Source organism: Furipterus horrens, unplaced genomic scaffold (assembly GCF_987537825.1).
Source record: "Furipterus horrens unplaced genomic scaffold, mFurHor1.1.pri manual_scaffold_4, whole genome shotgun sequence".
In the NCBI taxonomy this organism is placed as follows: Eukaryota; Metazoa; Chordata; class Mammalia; order Chiroptera; family Furipteridae; genus Furipterus; species Furipterus horrens.
This window is the reverse complement of record NW_028327174.1, coordinates 171602708-171628793: the sequence shown is the minus strand read 5'-3', so window position 1 is coordinate 171628793 and position 26086 is coordinate 171602708. Positions and strand designations below refer to the sequence as shown.

The 26086-nt window shown below is 42.0% G+C and overlaps 1 protein-coding gene across 8 annotated transcripts; it reads left to right on the top strand.

Moving 5' to 3' along the window:
• The first annotated feature begins 241 nt into the window (after nt 1-241).
• Nucleotides 242-19081, top strand: APTX (aprataxin). Of its 8 annotated transcripts, XM_090274258.1 has the most exons (9): nt 247-316; nt 446-840; nt 7027-7163; nt 8478-8524; nt 8752-9054; nt 9819-9878; nt 10703-10929; nt 15714-15817; nt 16572-16855. In XM_090274258.1, the coding sequence occupies exons 2-9, from the start codon at nt 773-775 to the stop codon at nt 16724-16726; spliced, it is 1101 nt and encodes a 366-aa protein (XP_090130384.1). In that variant the 5' UTR covers nt 247-316; nt 446-772; the 3' UTR covers nt 16727-16855. The 8 variants fall into 8 exon arrangements, with proteins under 8 accessions (XP_090130385.1, XP_090130384.1, XP_090130388.1 ...); XM_090274259.1 differs by lacking the exon at nt 446-840 and having other exon boundaries at nt 242-316; XM_090274257.1 differs by lacking the exons at nt 247-316; nt 446-840 and adding an exon at nt 17760-19081 and having other exon boundaries at nt 6107-7163; nt 16572-16754.
• The last annotated feature ends 7005 nt before the right edge of the window (nt 19082-26086 follow it).

The following is a 26086-nucleotide window of genomic DNA, read 5'->3' as shown; positions in this document are numbered from 1 at the left end:
CCGGAAGCTGCCGCAGAGGGGACAGCTGCCCCAAGTCTCTCCCAACTCAAGAGACTGCGAGGCGGTGACAGGGGAGCAGCTCTCGGGTACACAGATGCCGAGATAACTCCCAGCAACCACACTGGCCCATGCCCCACCGTGGGACCAATAGGGGCGGGCGGTGACGATCATGCATTAGTCGAGGCACTTAGCCAATCTCATGACAGGCGCTGTTGACGTGGTAGTTGCTCGCCAGCGTGGCGGCGTCATCCCGCAGCGCCGGAAGTGGGGCGGCACGGAGGCGTAACGTGTGCTTGTCCGTCTCCGCTGTTTGTAGGTAAGGCAGTTGGGGCCTATCTCCTGTGCTGGCAGAGTTGAAATGGTGGTCGTGGGCCGTAGGCTGGGTCCGATTCTGCTTTTGAGTGATGTGCCTTGAATAATGCTCTCACGGCTTCTTTCCCGGCAGGCGTTGCTCCATCCTCGGGCTCCAGGGCTCTCGGCTATCCACTTTCCTACCGCTCCCTTGGGCCGTGTTTTGGCGGCGCTCACGTTGGCCTCTGCCCCACTTCGCATTCGTTCGCCTGTGACCCCGACACCAGTACCTAGCTTGGTCCCAACACAAGCAGAGAAAAGATTAGAGAGTGGGCAGTTTCCAGCCCGTGGAGGCGGCTCAGCTTGTCAGGAAGGACATTGTTTCCTTGGGAAAAGCTCCCTGAAAGGAACTTGAGGGCCCTTCCTTCACAGCGTACTCAACAGGCCTTATGGGCAGACCCGAAGAAGCAAGCTTGTTCTCATGAAGGCCAGTGATAGCGGTTCGACAAAACAGGGATATAATTTCCATTTGGAATTAATGTGGTCCAGGTTTGCAGTCTTTTGGGAATTTGATGTATATTGGGAACAGGACTGTTCTTATGGGGAGACAATATGTATTTGTACCCTTTTACGTTAGTTCACAGTCTGCTCTCGGATGGTCTTTAGCTTCTCCTTTTATCCTACCTTTACTGTTAACAAGGGTGATAATAGGTTGGAATGCTTATTTTTTTGCCAGACACTGATCTTTACATACTTCCTTATTTAGCCTTGCAGTGTAGAGCGGTTATTAATATTGTTTTCCAGCTGAAGATGTAAAGGCTTAGGTTAAATAACTGGCCTCAAGTCACACAGTGAGTAGGTGGTGGAGTCATAATTTGAACTCAGGCATTTGGACTTAAGAGCCCTGGGTGTTACCTACAATTCTATATTGATTTTATTCAACTCTATTAAGCTCCCATACACTTCAGTTTGTTATCTACTATTTTATGGAGAAAATTGAGATCATCAGATAAGCTTTTCCTTAAATTTTGGCCTCCTCTTTCCCTTTAACAAGGTCATCTAGGTTTACACCCACATTTACTTTTCCTTAAGCCTCAGAGGATGAGCTGTGTTGTCTGATCAAAGCAAATCTCTATCTGTGTTTCTGACCTTTCTTTTATACTCACCTATGACACTTGGTTTTCATTTGTCTTTTCTTCCCCTGTCCCAGTTATGTATAACCAAGGTCAGATTTCTCAGATTCCTGACCAGCCCTCACCCCCACTCCCATCCTGTAAGCCAGAAAGAAAAAGTTCTTGGTGATCATCTTTGGTTAGCTGTCATCCATTCACTCTTTTCCTCGTTTTATCTGAACTGTCGTCAAGTGTATATGTGTATTCTGAATTCTGTCTCCATTTATTGACCTCCCATTCCCTTCTGCAGTCTAGCTTTCAGACCTATTCCCTGAAATTATACTCTAAGGTAACCAGTGATTGATTCTCAAACCAGATAGACATTTTAAAGTCATTACTGGATCCCTTTGCTGGTTTTGAAACTTGATTCCTCTCACTCTCCTGATTTGTTCAGTGAACATTTATTGTAAAAGATAAATAAGACCAAGTGTCTTTCCTTAAGGAGCTTATATTTGAGCTGCTTCTCCATCTTCCTTGCACCAGTCATTTCTCCTGTGGTTACTCTATCCTCCTCTCATAAAACATTGGACGTTTCCAATGCTTGTGACTTTGGCCCACTGTTCTTTTCATTCTGTACACACTGTCTGAGTGAGCACATCAGCTGGCTTGGTTTTAACTCCCTATGTGCTCTCAAATAGCAATTGTCTTCTTAGACCCCTCTTCTGAGTTTCACTCATCCCTCTCACCACCCTGCTAGATGGCTCTGCGTGTAAATCCCACAGGCAGTTCAAATTCAGAGGCCCAAGACTGAACTCAGTATCTTCCCTGAACTTATTCTATCACATTCATCACTAAATCCCGATGATTTTACCCCCTAAATGCTTCTCAAATCTGTGCTCTCTATTTTGTCTACTCTTGTCCTACTTTAGGTCTCATCATCTCTCACCTGAGACATGATGGGCTTCTAACTGGTTTCCCCACCTCTAGTTCCCTACATTTCTGTTCTCCACACTACCTTCCTCCTTCCCTAAATGACCTTTGAAAACAAATCTGTGTCAAAGTCCTGCTTAATAATCTTTAAAGAGCTCTCTGTTCTCTCATCTGACCTTTTCTCTCATTCATTCAGCAAATACTTATTGTTTACTGAATTGCAAAATCCACTGGAATGTCTAAAATTTGAGCTGCTCAACCAGTCACCCAAGGCTGGCTTTCATTTGGACCTGTTTGCGTCTATAGCCTCTTTTCTGTCTCATACTTTTAGGTTGCAGCAGAACTGAATTGCTTCTTCAGGTGAACAGTGCTGTTTCTTTGTGCTCGTGCCTGTGTTGTTCCCTTTGATTGGACTCTTCTCCCTGATTTCTTTCTCCACTTACTGCTTTTTACCTAATTAGGCTGCTCCCTCTTACCTTATTAACCTGGTTTATATAGAGGACTCATGTTTAGGCCCATCTCCTATTGGAAATTTTTCTTGATACTTCCTTTCTCCAATTCTGGGTTGGGCACTACACCTTTGTGCTCTCCTAATACCCTTTGATGGCAAGTATGATGTATTATACTTATATAATGCAAGTGAAATGTATTATGTCTTTATTTCTAGCACTGGAATGGCACAAGGAACATAGCAGGCATGCAGTAATTTTTTTTCCCCAGTCCTCACCTGAGGATATGTTGATTTTAGAGAGAGAGGAAAGGGGAGAGAGATACATTGATTAGTTGTCTGCTGTATGCTCCCTGGCTAGGGACAGAACCCACAACTTAGGTATGTGCTGTGACTGGGCATCAAACCTGCAGCCTTTTGGTGTATGGGATGATGCTCCGACCAACCAAGCCACCTGGCCAGGGCATGGTCATGCTGTAATTTTGATTGGGTGATCAAATGAGTGAAGACAAATGGTATATGATGCACTGATTGAGAACCTATTCTCTGGAATTAATTCCAGTCCTAGCTCTGACACACATAGGCTGTGTGACTTGAACATGTTACTAATCTAAGCCTTAAATTTTCTCTTCCTTAGAATGAGAGTTGTAAAAATTAAATCAGATTATATAAGTAAGACATTTAGCAAGTGCCTGGCACATAGTATACACTTGGTTAAGGTATGCCGAACACCAGGGGATATAGAAATATAAGACCAGGCCTAACCCAGGGCAGTGATTTCCAGAGAGCCTTCCTCTCTGAGTTTCCTGAATGGATGGGTCTTGATGCAGTCTGTGTTCAAGGAAATTTTATTTTCATCTGGAGAGTAGAACTACGTCCACGTTTAATTTTTAGAGAATTGTGAAGGTAAATGGACCACACCTAGTAACAAGATGTAGAGAAGACAGCTCAGTGAAAGCCTCAGGGAGGAGGTGGGACGTGAAAGTTGTGAAGGATTTAGGTGTCTAGGAGTGAGGAAAGAGTATAAACCACTACCAGGAGATATTAAGAATTATTTATTTGGTGTACATGATTGAGTACCTTGTACCTGAGGGATGTATGTGTGTGCAGGGATGTGTGTATGTTAGTCCGTGGGGAGCGGGGAGAGAGAGGATGGGTAAGTGGGACTAGTTCTATGAAAAGAAGTGGAGGGGGAGGAGTAAGTAACCTCTATGGGGTTAGAATGTGAGGGTCTTAACTTCAAGCCTGAGGGATTAGGGATTGATCAGGACTGGGCAAGTTTCCAGGGCTGTGCTGGACATTATGATAGCCATCAACCACATTTAACTTGCTATTTAAGTTAAAAAAAAAAATCTAAGGTACTCAGTTCCCCTGTTGTGCTAGCTACATTTCAGATTGTCACTGGTGGCTTTGTTATTAGACAGTGCAGGTTTAGACACTAATCATTGCAGAAAATTCTACTGGACAACACTGTTCCAGGTTATCAGATTGCTGACCTTGTGTGGCCTATTAGATTACTTGGGCTCCTTAAGAAATAATCAGAATTTCTTTCTGACCAATCCCTGCAACTTTGGAATGGAAAGTATGGAGCTGAAAAGCAGAATTGGAATTTATCCACATAGGTGGGAGGATGTGATTGCCCAAAGAGGAGCAGAGCACTCCACATAAAAGGGGGTGCCAGAGAAGGGAAGAGAACCTGGATAGGGTTACCATCTGGTCATTCGCTTGCAAATATTTAATGTATTTTTGCTGTATGGCAATCTTGTATTAAGTGCTGAGCTATATTGGTAAACAAACATGGACTTGACTTCTGCTGTCGTGGAGCTAGCAGTTTATGGAGTTTTACTGGATGGACTTCATTGAAGATTCAGCAATACCTGTCCTTAAGTGTTCCCATATTCTGAAATGCTTTATTCTTAGAAGTTAGAACTAGAGGTTGAAACAGGCCAAGATATTACTTAAGGTTAGTTGCGTAAAGTATTGTGTAGTTACTGTTTCAGCTTCTCAGAGAGTACTAAATTGGATTTGAGGGGAATGAAGCTGTGAGTTTGTGTGTAGGGTAGGAGGGGTAGTTTCTATTATCCTGCAACAGTCAGCCATGTTCTCAGCTGTCCATTGGATTCTTCCCAGTCCCTGCTGTCAAACTGCTCTCTTTAGGCTTCTTTTATTATTGCAGGGAGTAGTCCGTCATCACATGGCTTGTCTCCCAATGCCTAATGAAAACATCTCAGTGCATTACCTGCTCATTCATCACTTTCCAGCAGGAACAGATGCCTTTCTAAATACATAGCATTTAAGAGTGGGACCCACCTGTAGCACCATCATCACTTGAAGCTTCAGATTAAGATTTTAGATTTACAGCTGACTTCTGATGCTTTGGCATTAGCACCTGCACAAAAACCTGCTGAACTGCCTTTTGGACTTCATTCTGGGCCACATTATATTAACAGTCTCCTGACTAATTTTTGACTCTAGATTTCTCCACTCCAGTCTGCCTACACACCGCTGTTTTTTCACCTTACTGTGTAGCTCAGAACCTGGCAGTTGTCTCTTGTTGATTGCCAGATCTCAACTTTTCAGCTTAGTGTTCTTTCAACCTCTCTGCCTTTTTTTGTGACTCGTTGGGGCAGCTCCTCTGGGTCAGCCAGTTAAGGTTTGCTTTCTACCTCTCACCAATGGCTTGTCATTGCTGAAATCTGTGCTGTCACTTGTATTTTTTAAAATGGAATGTCCCCTCCCACGCCTTTTCTTCTTTATCAGTCCCATTGGCTCCTGGCCTTTTCAACTGGGAGGTTTCAGAAGCCTTTCCCAGCTGATCCAATTTCTATGACTTGGCATCCCTGAGCACCACCCCGAGTACTCTTATGTTCACTCTGCCTTGCATTATCCTGTCTTTGCAAATGGGAACGAGACTCTTGATTTTTTAAATATGATTTCTCTTCCCTTTGGACACAAAGCTTGTGCAGAGGAACTGATAGGTGTTACCTTGCTTACAGTGGACATTTCTTAAAGAGAGGGTGTTAGAGGCTTGAGCATTGGTAAGTTGAGGGAGTCTAGGGACGCATCCCAAAGATCTAGTCCGGTCCCTGAGCCTAATTCCTTGCTCTACCTCTCTGGGTGAACTCATGTCCCTTTGGCTCCCTCTCATATATACATTTGGTGCATTCCACTCCCTGAGCTTCATACCCATACATCCAGCTTGACCCTTGGATCTTTCATAGGCTACTTAATCTGATTTTTAATCTGCAATCTCTTCTTTACCTACTGTTTATCCCCAAATTATGTCTCTTTGTTCTTCCTTTTGGTCATGGGTATTTCCAAATTATTCCTTTATCATTCCCCAAATGCAGTCAGTAATTAAGTCTGCCTTCATGATTTCTTTTGGCTCTTCTTCCTCTCCGTCCCCTTTGTTCTGCCTCTTGTCTCCTCTTCAGCTGACGCTTCTACATGGGCGTGATGGTTGTTTTTCAAAAGAACACCGCACCTCCACTATTGTGCAAGTTACATGTTGCACAGAGGTGCTGCACTCATACTTTAGAAATTGTAGGTTTGTATATTTCTTGTGACAGTCTTTTGGCAGATGGCAGTAAAAGGTATTGTTTTAACATCAGTATGTTATGACAAGGAAGGGAAATCTTCTAATACACACAAAATGCCTGTGGACTAAAGAACATCTGTTTTTATGCCCTTAGTTTTCTGACAGGCAAACTCCTTTTTGCCCTTAAAAAAAACACCCAGCATAAATATCCCTTATAGTAAAGCCTTTGTTGATACTTTGTGTAAGAGTCAGTCATTCCTTTTCCTGGGCTAATGCCGTTTTTGGTTACTTTCTTCTTATAATGCTTATCACATTATATTTTAAGAATTGGTATATGAGTCTATCTGTCCCATTGTTCTCCACGCCCCACAAGCATAGCGACAGTATTTAGTCATTTTTTGATCCTCAACGTGTAGCCTAATGTCCAGCACAAAAAATATATCCATAGGCATAACAAATATTTGATTGCTTGGCATGATTCAGGAACAGAGGTGAATACTTGACTCACATTATCTTATTGAATCCTCATGAGTCCTTATGAGTCTTGTCATTATCACATTTTACAGGTGAGGAAATTGAGACTAGGGAGGTGAAGCCACTTGTCTCAAAATGAATAGCTGGTAAATGGCATGTGTGGTTTCTGGGGTGTGGCGCTGGAGGACTTGTGCTAGTTTTTCTAGCGAATCTCCTCTGCTTTGTCTGTCAAGAGTAATGATGCGGGTGTGCTGGTTGGTGAGACAGGACAACCGGCACCAGCGGATCAAACTCCCACATTTGGAAGCAGTCATGATTGGGCGTTGCCCAGAGACCAAGATCACTGATAAGAAATGTTCTCGACAGCAAGGTAACTGGTCACAAGAATGTGGAGGGTACTGTGTGTGGTTCCTTAGAGCAGTAATAAGCAAAGGTGCACATTTTCTGGGTGCTAATGTGGAAAACCTTTCGTTTGCCATAAACAACTCAGGAACTGAGAGCTCTTAGCCAACACCAGGGCCCCATTCACTCCTGATTCCATCCTATGAAAGCAGTTACCATTCAGTGTTGAGAACAGGCAGGTCCTTCCAGTCACTGTGGGTGGTAGGACTGATCCTGCACCCTGCTTTGTCCAGGGAGTGTCTGGGTTTGGCAGTGAGACTTTTGAATTCTGGGATCTCCAGGCTGAAGTCATGTCTGAGAAGTGATGGGATGGTTCCATCCTTTACATATTGCCTCAGACAGAGGGTGGTATCTTTATAAGACTGACATTTAGTCTTGAAATATCATCCTTGGCATTTAATGAAATGAAAGGCCTCAGGAAAAAGACTTACTTTATACCTCATTTTTTTGCCTGTAAACTTCTGGACGTGCTTACTGCTACCAGGCCTCCCGCCTGCAGTGTGTTCCCTGTAGCAGGGTTTCCTAAGTCTTGCCACATGAGTTAATCTTATTGGGAGGAAAGAAAAGTCATGCTTCACCTGTCTAGGCCCAAGACACAGAAGCAGACACTGCTGCTTCTTGCTTTCTACCCCTCTTGTGACATGAGCAACGTATATGCCAGCCTGTCCTCTGCCTGTCCTCCCTGGAGAGCGGCTGTGGTGTCTCTTTTCTCCCTGTCTCACCCCAGACACTTTGTTCATTTACCTGAACATGAGTGTTTAATGTTATTTCTCACACATGCTCAGACTGTTCTGAGTATTCATCTTTATAGAATATTCTCTCCATTCCTCCGACCCAAGGCCAACTGAACTTCTGTTTTCTGAGAATGTATCATTTGCCCCTTTTTCTGTTAAAGGCATCTGATAGTTCTATATAATAGTGGAAGCCTGATTCAATCCTGAACCAAGAGCTTGTGAGAGAAGTGGGTTCCCTTCCCAGACTGCAGAGTCTTTGATCCCAGATTGGACAAGGACTCTGGAATAGGGAGACTTGTGAGGATTCAGTGAAGTTGCCTCGTAGGGATATTAGCAGTAGCTAAGGGAGTATGTACACTATTAGACATTTCATGGGAGGATTTGGAGCCCCAGCCACCTGTATAATAGGCAGTTTTGCTCATAGACCTTTGAGGAATCCCCTGTCAGGTTGCCTCTTAGAGTGAGGCTTCATTGTCCTGCAGAGAGAATAGGAACAAGTGCCTGGTTCTTCATGGCATTTGGGTTTAACTTCTTTCAATCTCTTTCAGTACAGTTGAAAGCAGAGTGTGACAAAGGATATGTCAGTGTAAAGCAGGTATGTCTGTAGCTTGAATTTCTATTTTATACTTGATGATTTTCTCATGCTGTTGACTTTAGAGTGTATGCCAGCTGGCAATTTTTCTTTGTCATGTGTGGAAGTGATGGAGTAATATAAGTGAACATTAAGCATGGTGCCTGGCACATAGTAAGTGGTTAACGTTGCAGTAGCTATATTTGTAATGGTGTTATTGTTATTATAATTATTTTCTTATTATTTCCTAGGTAGGGGTCAATCCCACCAGCATTGACTCAGTCGTAATTGGGAAGGACCAAGAGGTGAAGCTGCAGCCTGGCCAGGTTCTCCACATGGTGAATGAACTTTATCCATATATTGTAGAGTTTGAGGAAGAGCCAAAGAGCCCTGGCCTGGAGAAACACAGGAAGAGAAAGAGGTCAGGCAGCAGTGATTCTCTAGAAAGGGATGCTGCCCAGGAAGCTGAGTCCAGTATAGGACTGCAACCTGGGAGTGACTCTAGCCAATGCTTTGTGCCCCAAAACAAGGGAACAGATACAGCTACGAAAAAGGTGAGGCTAGTGTGGCTGATAAATGATGTGGAGATTAAATGAGATATTAATGACTGCTTGATTGTTTTGTATACTATAAATCCCAGGCACACGTGAGGTGTTATTTATTAACCATGGTAAGGGTTATTAACCTTGATGAAAGAGTCACTTGTTTGTGTCACCAATCAATTGGTACTTTTCTCTTGAATTCTTGAGGTAAGCCTCTTGAAGGTAGGGTGATAATGGCATTGTACTTAACAATGAGCTAACTACTAAAATGAGTCAGTCATTTGTATAGCTAGAAGGTTAGCATTGGAACACTTCATAGATCATGTGATTCACATCCTGATGTCAGAGTGGAATCCTAGTCAGGCTTAGATGGAGTAGGAGAGGACATGCAGCTCTGACTATAGGCAGAAAATGGGGATGGCTTATGGTTATAAAGGCAAAAGATTGAGATAAAGGAGATATCATTTAATTCTTAAAAATTAACCTTATTTAAGCCCTGGCTGGTAGCTCGGTTGGTGAGAGCATCGTCTCCATATGCCAAGGTTGTGGGCTTGATCTTTGATCAAGGCACATGCAAGAATCAACCAATGAATGTATAAATAAGTGGAACAACAAATCAACATTTCTCTCTTTCTCTCCCTCTCTTTCAATAAAATCAATTAAAAAAAAAGTAACCATATTTCCAAGTTTGGTTGGACTTTGCTGACATACTATGTTAACTAATGCCACATTTAACTATTGGCATTTGTGATCTACCTTGACCTTTTTTGTTTTAGGACTCATTGGGCCACTGGAGTCAAGGCTTGAAGATTTCCATGCAGGACCCCAAAATGCAGGTCAGAATAAAATTTTGGCATTGAAATACATTTCATATTTTAAATGACCACTCTGCAGAGGTCATAACTACAAATGAAATCAAAGGAGATCAGTTGCTCTAAATGAGATTTGTTTTATTGGGCTATTTATTGTGAGACCAAGTAGCTTTTCCCATTATTAGTTAAGTGAGCACCTGGAATTCTTTGGAGAGAAGCTAAGTTCTTCAAATGAGTATCCCCTCTGCCTTGTTCCTCCTAAACTTCTGTATACTGTTAAGGGAAGTTGAGTTAACCTTACTGTGGTCCCTTTCAAGGGAGCGTTAGATAATGTGTTGTGGCTGTAGTTACTGGGCTGCTCTGGGATTAGTAGTTAGCATCACCCTGGGATGGGTCTTTGAATTATTCTTGAAGTACATCCTGGGGTGGCAAGAGGCCAGATCTCATAGAGCTTCTCGGAACACACGTGCAGGTGTCACGTGATCTGCTGTGGTAGAGTGGACAAGGGAGCATTCGAATTGACGCCTGCAGGGATTTCACATCAGATCCTTAGGGGCTGCTTTGTACTGTGCATCTTCTGTGTATTCTGTGTAGTGTGGTGAATAAAACACTAATTAGAGTTCACTAGATCTGGGTTGCAGTCCTATATTTCCTATTTGTAACTGTGGCTTTGCACAAGGCACTCAACTTATCTGTGTCTGTGTGCTTTCATCTGTCAAAATTGGGATACTAAAACCTTTTGCAAAAGATTGTGATGGGGATTAAGTGAGTTAATGGATATGATGGCACCTGGCACACAAAAGATGTATGGAAGACATCTGTTTCCTTTTCCTGTGCCACTCTGCTAGGTTTACAAAGATGAGCAGGTGGTGGTGATTAAGGATAAATACCCCAAGGCTCGTCACCACTGGCTAGTCTTACCATGGGCCTCCATTTCCAGTCTGAAGGCTGTGACCAGGGAGCATCTTGAGCTCCTCAAACACATGCATGCTGTGGGGGAAAAGGTGATTGCAGGTGTTGCTGGGTCCAGCAAACTTCGCTTCCGATTGGGCTACCACGCCATTCCCAGCATGAGGTAAGCCTTTTGGGTAGTGCTGGTATGTCTTGATTTTGTCTAGGTGGACAGATGGATTCAACCTGAGCCTGCAGAGTGTGCTCATGGCTGTGAGGCCCTGGGGAGTCGGGTGGGATGTCTCCAAGGCAGGCTGGCTGAAACTTCCACCCTTCTGTTTGACTTGCCTCTAAGCCTTGAGTTCCTACTTCTGCTTGTAATTCAATCATACACTTTTTTTTGTTCCTCTCAAAGTGTAAACCTCTGAGGACCTAACCTATAAACGAGATGAAGCAGCTTTATTATTCTCCCGTGAAGAATTGTGGTCAGTGGCTTTTCAGAAGCCTCTATAACCCCTAAGTGATTAAGGACCATTGCTCTGGAGGAGAGAAACATCACTGACTTCTTTCATGACAGCTTAGTAGATCTAAGATTTAAAAAAAAAAAAAAAAATGAGAGAAAAGTACAGAGCCTGTTTTCTTTTGGCTTATAGCCAGAAGGAGTCAGAAAGGAATGATTGATACTTTTCAAAGAATGCAAGCAAGGCAGATCTCCCCAGTTATTATAGCTAAGCCACGATATAAGCAGACTAATTGGATTTCAGAATTTTTTTTTTTTGTGGTAAAATAAACATAACAAATTCACTATTTTAACCATTTTCAAGTGTACAGTTCAATGGCATTAAGTACATTCACATTGTGCAACCATCACCACTATCTATTTCTAGAACTTTCTTTATCTTCCCATACAACCTTCCATTCCATCCTTCCCCGAGCCCCTCAAAACCATCATTCTATTTTGTCTCTATGAATTTGACTACTCTAGGTACTGCATATAAGTGGAATTATATAGGATCTGTCTTTTTGTGAGTGACTTGTTTCACTTAAGAGAATTCTTCAGGGTTCATTCATGTTGTACCATGTATCATAATATCTTTTGCTTATTTTTTTTTTAAGCACCCAGCATTCTTCACATTTTATTTAAGTGGGTAATTAGGTTACTTTAACCTAATGAAATTTTTATGCCACATATTTTTCTCCCATTAATACTCTTTCTTTTAATAAGGCACAATGTGCATAGGACAAAATATATAATAAGATTTATAGTTTGGTCAGTTTTGACAAATGTACATACCATGTAACTGTCACTCTGATCAAGATACAGAACATTTCTGTCATCTCGTCCCAGAAAGCTCCTTTGTGTTCTTTGCAATTAATCTATCTTTCAGCATAGATTGGTTTTGTTTCTTCTGTAACTTCTTTTTTTTTAATGTATTTTATTGATTATATTGTTACAATAGTTCCAATTTTCTCCCCTTTATTCCCCTCCACCCAGCATCTCCCTCCCCCAGTAATCCCCCCCCAAGTCCATACCCCTGGTTCGTAAAAAATAACTATCCCTCCCTCTCAGATATTAAGACCTTTTGTAATCTTGTAAAGGACAATGGGCGAAGGTCTCAAGCTCCTCTAGCTGATTCAAGCTGGACATGGTCGTCGTCCTATCTACCCTTGGATCCAGAAAACCCTAATAAGAGTGGGGGTGTGGAGGGGAGGGTGGCCTTCCCACATGGGGAAGGATCGTGCAGACTCCAGGTCAGTTGGCTGTCTCCGGTCAACAGCGTGCTTGGTTTAATGTTCTGTAACTTCTCATAAATGGAGTCATATAATGTGTACTGTTTTTCATTTTGGCTTTCTTTGGCCAGTATAGTGATTTTGAGATTCATGCATGTTGTTGTGTATATCATGGACATACTTCGTTTTTTTTTTTTTTTGCTCATGGGTAAATACCTAGAAGTGGAATTGCTAGGTCACAGGGTGAATGTATGTTCTACTTTATTAGGAAAATTTTTTTTTCTTTTCTTTCTTTCAATGTGTGGTTGCATCTTGCACACCCCTAACTAGGGACCTAGCTAGCAACCCAGGCATGTGCCCTGACTGGGGATCGAACCGGCGACCCTTTGATTCTCAGGTCGGCACTCAATCCACTGAGCCACACCAGCCAGGGCAGGAAAATATTTTTTATTGTTTAAACCTTCTTTAAAAATTTAGGGCAAAAAGTCACCCATAACGCTATTTCCTAATGCTGCAGAGCCTGTGATTAACAGAGCCTTTGACTACATAGCCCTTTACCCATAGGAACCATAGTATCTGTGCCTTTTCCCTATGGTGAATGCTGTTGTGCTAAGGAAAATGCTAAAAGCAACAGCTGTGGCAGGTGTGGGTGGGAAGCAAAGTGAGCAGTAAGTGAAGTTGCCACTTACATATCCTTTTATGATCACTGTTGATGATATAATTTTGAATAAATGCTACAGAAAGGAAAAGGTAACAAGTAACTTTTTTTATTGTCAAAGTAGTGTTTTTCAATTTAGAAAATATAAAAAAGGAAAGTATGAAGTAGAACAAAAATCTTCCATAACATCGCCACAGTTAAACTCTAGACTGTATTAGAATTTTACCTATTTTTCTTAAAATCTTTTCCTGCTCCAGGATCCTGCATTGCATTTATTTATTATCTCTCCTTAGTCTCCTCTAATCTGCGACAGTTCTTCCTTGCCTGTTTTTTATGACCTTGACACTTTTGGTGAGCACTGGCTAATTATCCTCTAGGTTGTCTCTCATTTTGGGTTTGTCTAATGTTTTTCCATGTTAGATTGAGGTTATGCTTCTTTCTTTTTCTTTTTTGCCGAAATGCCACAGAAGCGATGCATCCTTCTCAGTGCATTGTATCAAGGAGTGCATGATGTCGAGATGTTTTATTACTCATGATATTAACCTTGATCACTTCGTTAAAGTGGTGTCTGTCAGGTTCTCTATTCAGCGTTACTATTTTTTCCTTTGTAATTGATGAATATCTTGAATATTTTGAGACTATGCTACTATCTTGTTTCTCTTCAAAGTTTTGCCCACTAATTTTAACATCTCTTGGTGGATCGTGCCTGCAGTAGTTATTACTATGGTGTTAACCTAACAGTGATTTTATGTTTTTCTCATTCCTTCTAATTTATTAATTAGAATTCTTCTATATGGAAGAGCTATCTCCCAACCCCCACCCAGTCCCAATGATGTATTTATTCAGTTACTCATAGATATTTAATTTATTCTATAGGTTTTAATTTAATCTAGCATTATTTATTTTGTTACTCTAATGAGTCCAGCTTTGGTCATCAGAAGCTCCTTTAGGTTGGCTCCTGTACCACTGATGTGCCCCCAATATTTTTTGAGCACTTCTTTATTTTTTGGAATAAGATGTTCCAGGATCATCTTATATTTTTTCTGATCTAGCCCTGGAATGAACCACTTCTGCCAAGATCCCTAGTTCTTTTTATTGGAGAATGATATTTATAACGTGGGCACTAGGATTCTATAAGGTTGATTCTAGGGTGTCTTTGCTCCTAGATTATTAAAATATTATTGATTCTAAGAGTAAAAAAGTTATACAAAAAGGTATTCTAGTTGGTTTAACAAGTTGAAAAGAGAATTCTTGATTTTCTTCCTCAAACCTACTTTTCCCTTAAGCTTCTCCATCTCAAAAGGTGGCACCGCCCCAAACCCACATTCAATCCATTAGTAACTCTTGTTGGTTCTGTTCCAAAATATATTAAAAATTGGATTGCTTCTTGTCATCTCAACTATTATAGCTCTGGCTCGGTTTCTCTGTATCCATCCTTACCTGCTCTATAGTCCTTTCTTCTTCACATAGCAGCCAGAGTAACTTTGAAAAGTATAACTCAGTAGCACTCCCCTGCTTAAAATCCTTCAATGTCTCCCTGATACACTCAGAATATAGTGCAAACCCCTTGCTGACCTATAAGACCTTTATGATCTGTCTCCTTAATCTCTGCTCCATGGCTCCAGTCATTCTGGCCATGTCACCTTTTCTCCTTGGCTATACTAAGCTTTTTCCCATCTCAGGGCCTCTGTGCTTGGCCTCCCTGCTCCCTGAAACACTCTTTCCCCTGATCTTTGCTTGCCTGACTTTTTTCAGCTCAAATCAGTGCCTAGGAGAAGCCTTCCTCTAACACCCCCTGGGCACTCTCTATCACATTTCCCTTTTTTATTACTTTCTTAGCAGTGCTAATGATTTGGACTTTTCTTGTTTATTGGTTTACTTATGTTTTACTGTGTCCCCTCATGAGAATGTAATTTCTATAAGGACAGAGGCCTTTCTTATTTTGTTCACTATTAAATTCCCAGTGCTAGAACAGCTCGGTCCTACTAGGTATTTAATGAGCATTAAATATTCGTAAGTCAGCCCAAGTGTCCATCAGTAGATGAGTGTATAAAACAACTATGGGACATTTGCACAATGGAATCCTACTCGGCTGTAGAAAAGAAGAAATCTTTACCCTTTGCAACAGTACGGATGGACCTGGAGAACATTATGCTAAGTGAAATAAGCCAGTCAGAGAAAGACAAATTCCATATGATTTTGCTCATATGTGGGATCTAATGAAAAAACTGAAGTAACAAGGAAAATGGAGACAGACTCACAGATGGAGAGCAGGATGACAGCTGGTGTGGGAGGCAGGGGAGGTGAGGGGGTGGAGGGATGGAGCAAAACGGAAAAAGGACTCATGGACACGGACAACAGTGTGGTGACTGCCAGCGGGAGGGGTTTTAAGTGGACTAAAAGATAATTTAAAAATACAACAAAGATTAAATTTAAAAAATATTCTTAAGTGAATGAATGAATTTAATTAAATGGAAACACTGTCAATAGTTTACATATCCATACTTTTACTGTTTGTCCTTTTAATTTAACCGTAGTCTTAATGGATTTAATCATCAGTTTTTTCCTCTTTCAACTAGCCATGTACATCTTCATGTCATCAGCCAGGATTTTGATTCTCCGTGCCTTAAAAACAAAAAACATTGGAATTCTTTTAATACAGAATACTTCCTAGAATCACAAGGTAAATAGTGTTCTTTGGTTTTCACATTTGTTTCATTTTCTCAGCTGTTCTTATACTTGATTCAGTTGTTTCTGTAAATAATAACTTGGTCTCAAAAACCCATGTATTCCCTCGGTGTTCCCTATAAAGAGAGCTTCATTAAAAGAAATGGGATTATTTGGACTGTAGTAGTATGGTCACTTTGCTGTGAGCAGCCTTCTTGGGGGACCTAGAAAGCTGTTATGTCAGGGTCAAAAAGGTGTTTTATTATAACACCAGGGGACTTAAAAATGGTTCTGAGAATTATTGGAGTTCCTGGACATGAAAACCCTAAATAGTTCTGTCTCTTCTGCCATCAGCTAGGCAGTAGCTTGGGGCTGCCATGTGCCAACAGTGGTTAATTAATAGGGGAAGGCTGTGTATGCAGAAGGAAGCATTTCCCAGTGTGTATTCTGTGGAACTTCGGTATGTCGGGAGGTTATCAATGACAGCAGCTATTGACCGAGGACCAACCAGGGGTAAAGCACTGTGATAAGCCTTTGACATAGTAATGTGGATTGCTTAGAGTGTATCTTGAAGGAATGTAATCATCTCCAAAATAGGTTGCTCAGATTTAGAGTTTGATCAGCCCCATTTTCCCAGCAGTGAGTCTAACCTCAAATTTACTAGCTTAAGGGTACCTGTCATATTTTTATTTGGAGTCAGCTTTTTTTTTTTTTAATCTTGTATTAGCTTTCCAGAGTAACTGGGCTCTGAACTTTTTTCTTGCTTGCAGCTGTGATCGAGATGGTAGAGCAGGCTGGCAGAGTGACTGTCCGAGATGGGATGCCTGAGCTCTTGAAGCTGCCCCTGCGTTGTCATGAGTGCCAGCAGCTGCTGCCTTCCATCCCTCAGCTGAAAGAGCATCTCAGGAAGCACTGGCCAGAGTGATTCTGTGGAGCCTGAACTTCTGCAACAAGTATGGCTGATTGTTTAGAGCAAATTCCTGACACCCATTCTGAATTACTTGTGAACTATTACTTAGTTCTTGAATTAAAAATACAGTTTTTAAAAAAAAACAAAGCTTGTACTATTCCTGAGTGGCTATAATGTGGGGTGACTTGAAATGGTTCAAGAATTAGGTTTGCCATGGATGGTTTCTCTGGTTGGTGAGGGTGGCTAGGATAGGACCCATGTCACCTCTAATGGGAACAAAACTGTATTCAGACTGACCTAAGGCAGGATATGGAAGCAGATGGCGGACTGTGTATTTTCACTGCTCACACTCAATCTAACTTCCCCAGAGACATGCAGTAACCTTTCTTCAGAGGGATCTCTTGTTTATCCTGAAGGCACTATTTGGTCTTGTTCTCTGATATTTTTTAATTAAAAATATTTTTTTTCAATTACAGTTTATATTCAATATTATTTTATATTAGTTTTAGGTGTACAGTATAGTGTTTAGACAATCTTATACTTAAAAAAGTGTTCTTCCTAATATTTTCAGTACCCAATTGGCATCATACATAGTTATTAAAATATTATTGATTACACAGGGGAACAATTTTTAACATAATTCCTGTTGAGTTTGATTTTTCAGCTGTTTTAGAGTTAAACAGGCATGCCGATTTCAAAACTGCAGTTAGTTTTCTTCTATCACGTCAGGTTTTTTTGTACAGTTTATCTTAATGCGACCACTCTAGGCTGGATTGAGCCTGGATCAAGGGAAGCACTAGTGCTCTCCTATTGGCTGAGAGCAAACCTCCCTCGAGTGGGGAGGGGCGGGGGATGACCTTGGAGGCCAGCCACAGGTTCATACTTGTCTAAGCTATTCAGTTACACATGAGACAGTGTGGTGAGAGGTTGTGGGCTGTTCTATATAGTGAATCATATTCCGAAGTGTAATCCGAGTTCTTGTCTGTATACAAGGAGTTAGCAGAATTTATTTTTTTATTTACATACGTCCTTATTTCCTTTCCTTCAGATCATGTCTGCCTCTGCTATTTCTCATAGTAAGTGCCTAAACAACCCTGATTAGTTTTGTTACATCTGTGGCAGTTTCACCATTCTCAGTCAAAGGACAAACATCAGTGCATTGGTCAGGAAGACTATTTTGCATATTTTTAAAGTAAAACTTGGTGATCAAGATAAGTCTTGGGCCCCTCACAAGCTGTGCAAGCAGTGTGTCGAGAATTTATGGATGTGGATGAAGGGAACACGTGATAAATTGCCATTTGGTATACCTATGGTTTGGTGAGAGCCCAGAGATCATTCATGTGACTGTTACTTTTGTATAGTGAAAACGTCAGGATATAACGAGAAAAATAAATGTAAAATAGAGTATCCTAGTCTACCATCAGCTATACCCCCAGTGCCTCATTCAGCTGAAATCCCAGTGCCAGTTTTCATTGAACTACCCTCTTTCGAAAAACAGGAGTATGGCGAAGAACTAAGTGACAGCACTGATGAAGATTTTGAAATTGAAGATGACTCAGTTTGTAAGGGATTTGATCAGCATTTGTTGAATGATTTGGCACGAGACTTGGGACTATCCAAAAAGGCTTCAGAACTCCTAGCATCAAGACTGCACAAGAAAAACTTGCTTGAAAAAGGAGCCAAGGCATCCTACTTTTGATCAAGAGAAAGTGCATTTCTGCAGTACTTTCAAAGTGACAGTGGCTTTGTGTATTGCCATAACATACATGGTTTAATGGAGGAATTGGGAATTCCAATCTGTAATGCAACTGAATGACGACTATTCATCGATAGCTCAAAGCAGAGCTTGAAGTGTGTCCTCCTCCACTATGGCAATTTATTTCGTGCGCTCCCAATTGGCCATTCAGTTTGTTTTCGTGAAGAATATGAAGATGTAAAGGAGAGTCATTAATCTGTTGCAATATCACAGGCACAATTGGATCTTCTGTGTTGACCTTAAAATGGTCTGCTTTCTTCTTGATCAGCAACGTGATACACCAAGTATTCCTGTTTTCTGTGTATGTGGGACAACAGAGCTCATGAGAAGCATTGGGTGGAGTCAAATTGGCCTGCAAGATCTGACCTCAAACCTGGTGATCCAAACATTCTACATGAGCCACTTATTGACAGAACATTATATTCCCACCTCTGCACATAAAACTGGGTCTCATGAAGCAATTCGTTAAAGCTTTGCCAACTGAAGGAGACTGTTTCAAGTATTTCATTTTGGTATTTCCTAGCCTGTCGTTTGAAAAGATAAAATACCTTAATATGTATGTTTGGTAGCAGAACTTTACTACTTGTACACAATTTGACTTACAGTAACAATATATAGCCTTTATATGAATAAAATAACTAAATAGTATATTCAGGTAATTTTTTCTTTATTTTCCTTTGTATGTACATTTTGTATGATTTGGGGGACAAAGGGAGGGCATCCTGTACCTTAAAAAGTTGACGTGATACAGAAAAACTGGGGTCATTTTTGGATTCAGGTGCCAAAAGTTAGTCAAAAACAAGTGTCAGATCTAACTCAATGAAAATTGTGTTCCCCAGTGTAATAATTTCTATACTGTACCTGTTCTGTGATCTTACTCAATTCTGTAGTATTCTTTCTCTTTCCCTCCTTCATGAGGAGACTTAGTTTCTTCTGTTTCTTTCATGTTTTTCTATCTAAAATCACCCAAATGTTCCCTTCTCAGAAAGTCTGTCTTACATTCTCCCTCACTCTGAGCAAACAGGCTTGGTGAGGGGGAGGAGGGATGGTGCCTCCTTCTAATATCAGAGTTTCCTGGATAGTGAGGAAATAGCCTAATATTTATCACAGTTCAGTTGTCAAGTCTTCTTGCTGGCATGCTTGGATCTGTTGTCTGAAAATAACATTCATTTGTTTGGGTCATCTCTCTCATGTAGTTGAAAATATCGGGAGTTTAGTTAACAGTCACAAAGTCATTTCTGATACACATAAAGGTAGTTGTTGAATGAAAAGGTTACATAGAACCCCATAGTTTCATTTTCCCCTCAGGACGAGTTTGGATAGAACAGTTGCATCAAATCAGTTTTTGGATGACATCAGAAAGGTAAGGGGAAGTCTATAAAATTTTTTTGATTAAATGGTTTATCTATTTGGGGATGTGACTCTTTGTTTAATTTATTTAAAAAAGAAGAATACCCTAGAAATAACTTCACTCTGGAGAGAGAAAATCTCAATCCACAGAGACCACATTTGACCTCAATGTCGAAACCTAAGGTACAAGAGAGGGGGGCGACCTGGAGATTAAACAAAAAACACAGACACAAGACACAAGATTAATGCAAAGCGGGGGTCAGGTGGTCCATTGCTCTGGGACGGAGGGACAGTGACACCGGCCTGAGTCCACCAAGTTTATTTATAATGTTCCATTACATCAGCTACTGACCTCAGCAATCAGGAGGTAAAACTAACAAGTGAAACTTCTAAGAAACAAAACTGATGAGAAACTCCTCAGAAAACTGTAGGCCGAGTGTTCTCATATCTTGCAAGTAGCCTCTGCTCTAATCTAATTATTCGTACGATCCCTGCTCCTGCTTTGTTTATCAAAAGACCACATGTTGCCCTGGCTGCTGTGGCTCAGTGGATTGAGCGTCAGCCTGCGAACCAAGTGTCGCTGATTCGATTGCCAGTCAGGGCACATGCCTGGGTTGCACGTCAGGTCCCCAGTTGGGGGTGCGTGAGAGGCAACCACACAGTGATGTTTCTGTCCCTCTCTCTATAAATAAATACATAAAATTGTTAAAAAAAAAATTCCCTAGTCCATCGGTTAAAAAAAAAAACAAAAAAAAAACAGGCCACATGTTGCAGACATATTCAGTCAGGCAAGACCTTGCAAATACCTGATCCTGGCCAAGCAAGTTGGCCTTTCTTTTGTAACTTCAGCTTTCGCCATCCCCTACAACAGTGGTTTCTTGGTAAGCGTGGATATAGTCATAATTAGTAGTAATTAATGATTATAGCAGTTAACACTTGTTCAATCCTGTGTATCTGACATTATACTATATTCAAATGATCTCATTTACTTTTCACTGTATGCAAATCTATGGTGTAGGTACTATTGTTATGCCCCTTTAGAGGATGAAGCTTTAATAATCTATAAAGGATCTTGGGCTTCAAAGCTGGTCTTGATTTTGGTACATCAAATTCATTTTCCCTATTAGTTGCAGAGTATAACTGCAATACTAATCAGCAGGGGCTACAGACCCGTGGGGGACTTGGGCCTGTGCTGGCCAAAAGCTTTCCGTGGCATTTCATTGATTTCTCTGAGGACAGTGTTTCCTTCATCTGTCTGTTACTACCTAACATTTTCTATCTCTGTCCTCTGTGCCTTCTGCACTCCAGCAATGTAGTCCTTACTTCATCAGCCCGGCTATCATAGGTCTTCCTGTCTGGCTCTGCCCTGCCCGATCATCTGTGTCCTCTCTTGCAGTGGTTACCTACTCACCCTGTGGCCGGTGGGGTTTTCCCCCAGCCCAGCTGCAGAGGGGATGTGGCTTCATAGTTTCTCTTTTGCTGTCATCAGGCACTAGGCACTGAAAGTCTTTTTAAAAATTGTGGGCTTATTGGTTAAGAACAGAAACTGGATTCAGCTCTAGGTCCCAGTCTTGGCTCTAGTACTTGGCTGAGGGATCCTGCCCAAGTAACTTATTTTCTCTGAACTTCAGGTTATAAGGGATTAAATAAAATAGTTCATGTAAAAGATTAATCATAGTATCTGGTGCAGAGGTGAGTAAACGGTGACTGGAAGCCTCTGCTTTTATTTCAGTGGGGATTGGGAAGGAGGGGTTGGTTTTTTCCCGTCTCCACATCTGATCCTTTAGAGCCCCAAGAAACTGTTTCTAAAGTTATACTCCATAGACTCCTGAGATTAGAATTGCTAGTTTCCTTTTAAAAAGTGTAGACACCTGGGTTCTACTGCGGAACTACTGAATCACAATCCAGTGGGCCTAGGAATCTGTATTACAAAACACATTCCGGATGGTTTTTATTCATACTGAAGTTTGAGAACCACAATATAAACGAACCCTTGGCTTCAGCATCTTGTATTGCTTTTCTTATTTTTTTTTTTATTTTTAAGATTTTATTTATTTTTAGAGGGGAAGGGAGGGAGAAAGAGAGGGAGAGAAGCATCAATGTGTGGTTGCCTCTCACGCACCCCCAACTGAGGACCTGGCCCACAACCCAGACATGTGCCCTGACTGGGAATTGAACCAGTGGCCCTTTGGTTCGCAGGCTGGCACTCAATCTACTGAGCCACACCAGCCAGGGCAGTGTCTTGTTTTTCTGAAACTTCCAGATTAGGCTGTGCCCTGCCAGGATATACGTACCATTTTCTGGTTGGCTTTCTGGGTCAGCTGTGGGCCTTTTTTTTTTTTTCTTTGCAGGGTCAATGTTATTTCAGGATCCAGGGAGTTCTTGGGTATTAAATGAGGGAGAGTGAATGGCAATAGGGACCAGCTTGCCCTTTCTGCCAAGTTTTGGGGGGCCCTCTGGCCCAGGCTCTTAGGAGTCAGGCCTGGAACTGAGCCTGCCTCTCTTCAATGCTTCCCATCCCCTCTTCCTGTGCAGACACCAATCCCAGAGGCTTGGCCTTGGCTCAGAGCATATGTATTTTTTTTTCTTCTGGGTCTGTCTCTGAAATATCCAGTACAAATAGTCTTTCAGGGACCAGATTGTACTCGGGATGGTCATTAAGAGTTTCTGCAGGTTCAGGGGCATTTTCTGGAACTTGGCATCTGACAATGTCACAAACACTGGATATGGCTAAATATTGAGAATCAGGGCTCACCTGTGTCAGAACTGGCCTAACTACCTCTCTGTCCCTGTAATCCCAGTTTGGAGACTTTCAGAGAACACTTAACTTTCTTCCATAGACTAGATTTAAAAAATAGGATGAAAGCTATGAAATCTGCTCCCCAGAATAGTGTGTGTGTGTGTGTGGGTGTGTATATATATACTTTAATAGGGAGTTTATGAAGGCCTTGAAGTGCTTCCATAGACTCCCTATGGGTCTGTGAACCTCTTAAGAATCTCTGCTCTGGAGAAAAGGCTCCTCACCATGAATCTAGGATTTCAGGAGGTGTCTGGGTTACTGTGGAGGACTAGGGGACAGACTTAATCCTCAGGAGGTTTCTGGGATGCTCTCCTTTGATCTCATGCTCCTATTTAAGCCCTTCTGTATGTGCACATCATAGGAGCCTCTGGTTAGAGAGAATTCAGGCCCAGAAGCTGTTGGCTCCAGTTCAGCCACCACACTCAGGGAAACGGCGATCCTCAGCAGGTCTGAGAGGTTTGGGAACCCTGGCTAACAGACTCACCACAAGCTATCTAAAAGGCCTTGAATCTGTATAACTAAAATGAATGCCTTGGGGAGAACAGTGCCAGTCATCTGCACAAATAGATGAGCTGCATCGTTACTGTGTCCCAGGATGGTGGGAGTGGCATTATTTCTTGGGTACCATATATTGACACTATAAACTGTACTGAAGACCCAGTACACTTTTAGCAGCTTGTACTATTAACTAAGACAGAGATTATACTGAGGCCCCAGCCAAAGTTTTATACTTGAGAATTATAAACATTCAGAGAAAGTGCTCAGTGAATGTTTCGAAATACATATTGCAAAAGCATTCAGTTTAATTTTTAACCTAATCAACAGTGCTATATAGTTTAGCGTATCAATATTAAAATCAAAATGAATGGAGGCATAACTCTTGCAGAACCATAGCACAAATTACAACTAAAATACAGAACAGCTATTACTCAGAGTCTCAGAAAAGTCAGCTCAATGGAAGTCCGACAACCAAGGAATTAAAGAAGTCACATTCATCCAGAAGGGTAGGAGGGGAAGAGATGTGGAAGGGGTGTTCCCACAACTACTCGTGGTAGATAAAAATCGGGAGGGATACCTCGGGAGTGAGGGATCCCAGCCCCACAGCAGACCACCCAGCCCAGGGCTCCAGTGCCAGGAAGATAAGCCCCATAATTTCTGGCTGTAAAAACAAGTGGGGGTTTGTACAGAGAAAGAAAATGCAGGATTCTCAGGCATCTCCTCTTAAAGGGCCCAAAATGGACTTAGGACTTACACAGACTCATTTCCTCTGGGCTCCAGCACCAGGGCAGCAGCTAGTGGGCCACCAGTGGCACACGAGGAGAAACTGAAGTGTCTGGCATCAGGGTGAGTGCTGAGGCACAGCTTTCTCCTGGACAAAACCCTGAAGCCAGGCAATGGCCATTGTCCTTTTTCTGAACCCTCCCCCACACGGAGCCACAGAGCGAAGACACCATATCTGAGACTCCATCAACCTGGTTCATATGGGTTGCCCCACCCCAGTGATTAGCTAAGGCTCCACCCCATCCAATTTAGGGGTACATTTTTCTACAACAGGCCACACTACTAAGGGAGTCAGAGCAGTTCTACCTAACACATAGAAACAAGCACAGGGAGGCTGCCAAAATGAGGACAAAGAAATACAACCCAAATGAAAGAACAGAACTTGAGAAAAAGATACAAGAGGCAACTGTGTGCCTCCGTAAACTGTTACACACATGCGACCCCAGCCTCTAAAGTAAGTGTTTTTTCTTTTGAAGCAAACATATTCTCAAGATTTTATTGTCACATAGTAAAACAAAATATAAAGCTTAGAATGGGATCACTTGGCCCTTTTTCTTCTCTCTCCTCCCAGATAAAATGCAATGCTTGCAACTTGTTTAAAAAAAAAAAGATTTTATTTATTTATTTTTAGAGATATGGCAAGGGAGGGAGGGAGGAAGAGAAACATTAATGTGTGGTTGCCTCTCTTGCACCCCCAACCAGGGACCTGGCCTGCCCCGACCAGGAATTGAACTGGGGACCCTTTGGTTTGCAGGCTCAATCCACTAAGCCACACCTGCCAGGGCAATGCTTGTTAACTCTTAATAGCCAGCATCCTCTTAGATCTACTGGTGGACTCAACACATTCAAGCCTCAGCACAATCTTTGTGGCTTTAGCCTTTTTGTGGACAGTTGGCTTAGTCTGCCCACCATTGCTACTCTGCTTCCTGTCATAACACTGCTTTCCCTGTGCACAGAGAATTCTTGCCCTTCTTGTACTGTGTTACTTTGTGGGGTTGATGCTTACCATGTTTTTTACAGAAAGTTTGGTGGGTTTGGGGAATGTTCACCATGCTTGTGAGAAAGTGCTATAAGCATGGAAAGTAAAGCCTTCATCTGCACTACTTTATGCTGATTCTGAATCCACAGCATAGTCAAATCTAGGGGTTTAAATGATGTTATTTCTATCTCTTAGTTCTGCTTCCTGTGTTGATCTCTTGAGAGGGCAGTAAAAATAGCAATGGGCCTGAGAAAGAGAACAACAACTCTCCCCCTGCCATTGTTACCAATGCACCGACAGGATCCTGACTCCTCTGCCTAGGTAGGTCACATACTCATCTCTGGACAAATCACTGTGTCTCTGAATGAGATGGCATACTCTGGCCATGGAGTAACAGGACCATCTTGAGGTGAAATGCCTTGGGACTGATGGCCTCACTGGAATTACCTGGTACAGAGGGTGGTAGTTTGCAAAACAATTGATGTTTATCACTCATGTGGACTGCATACATCATCCCAACATGCTGGTAGCTCCTGGGCCAGCTGTTTTCATGGGATATAATACTAAAAAGAAAAAACAGTCCCAGACTTCTGGTAGCTACAAGTTGAAAAGTTGGCATAACCCACTGCTTCCACCCCCAACCTGTACTTTTGGCCTTGATTGGAGGAAAAACTATTGATATTATATAATCCAGTTGAATAATTGGTTACTGGCCAAGGACCTTTTGCAGAAACTTAAGGATGTACTTTACAACTCTTGTTAGAGTTGCCAGCATCTGGGGGCCCTCCATGTGCTGGCTCACCAGCAGACCACTGACCTTTGCTGTTCTTTCCTGGGCTTCATTCTTGAGGTAGAAGGCCAGGGCCAGGCAGAGGAAGGGGCTTTGAGGGGTGCCTGAAAATCCAGTTGAGGGTTGGTTTCTTATGCACTACTGATAGCATTTCCACTATCCTGAGTATTCTTAGGGAATTGCCCAGTGACTAGGGAATGGAAACTGTTACTTTGTTTTCAAGAACCTGTGAAGGGGGAAATATTCATGACAAAGCAAGGGAGGGAAATAGGTGGAATAGGAAAATGTGATTGCTCTAGCTGGTCATGCATTAGGGAAGAGACCCAAGGTATCGGAACTCCGACCTGAGAAGCTGATAGCCCATGTGCCCTAAGGAGAATGAGAAAAGAATGCCCCCTGCAGGCAGAAGCTTTTACACT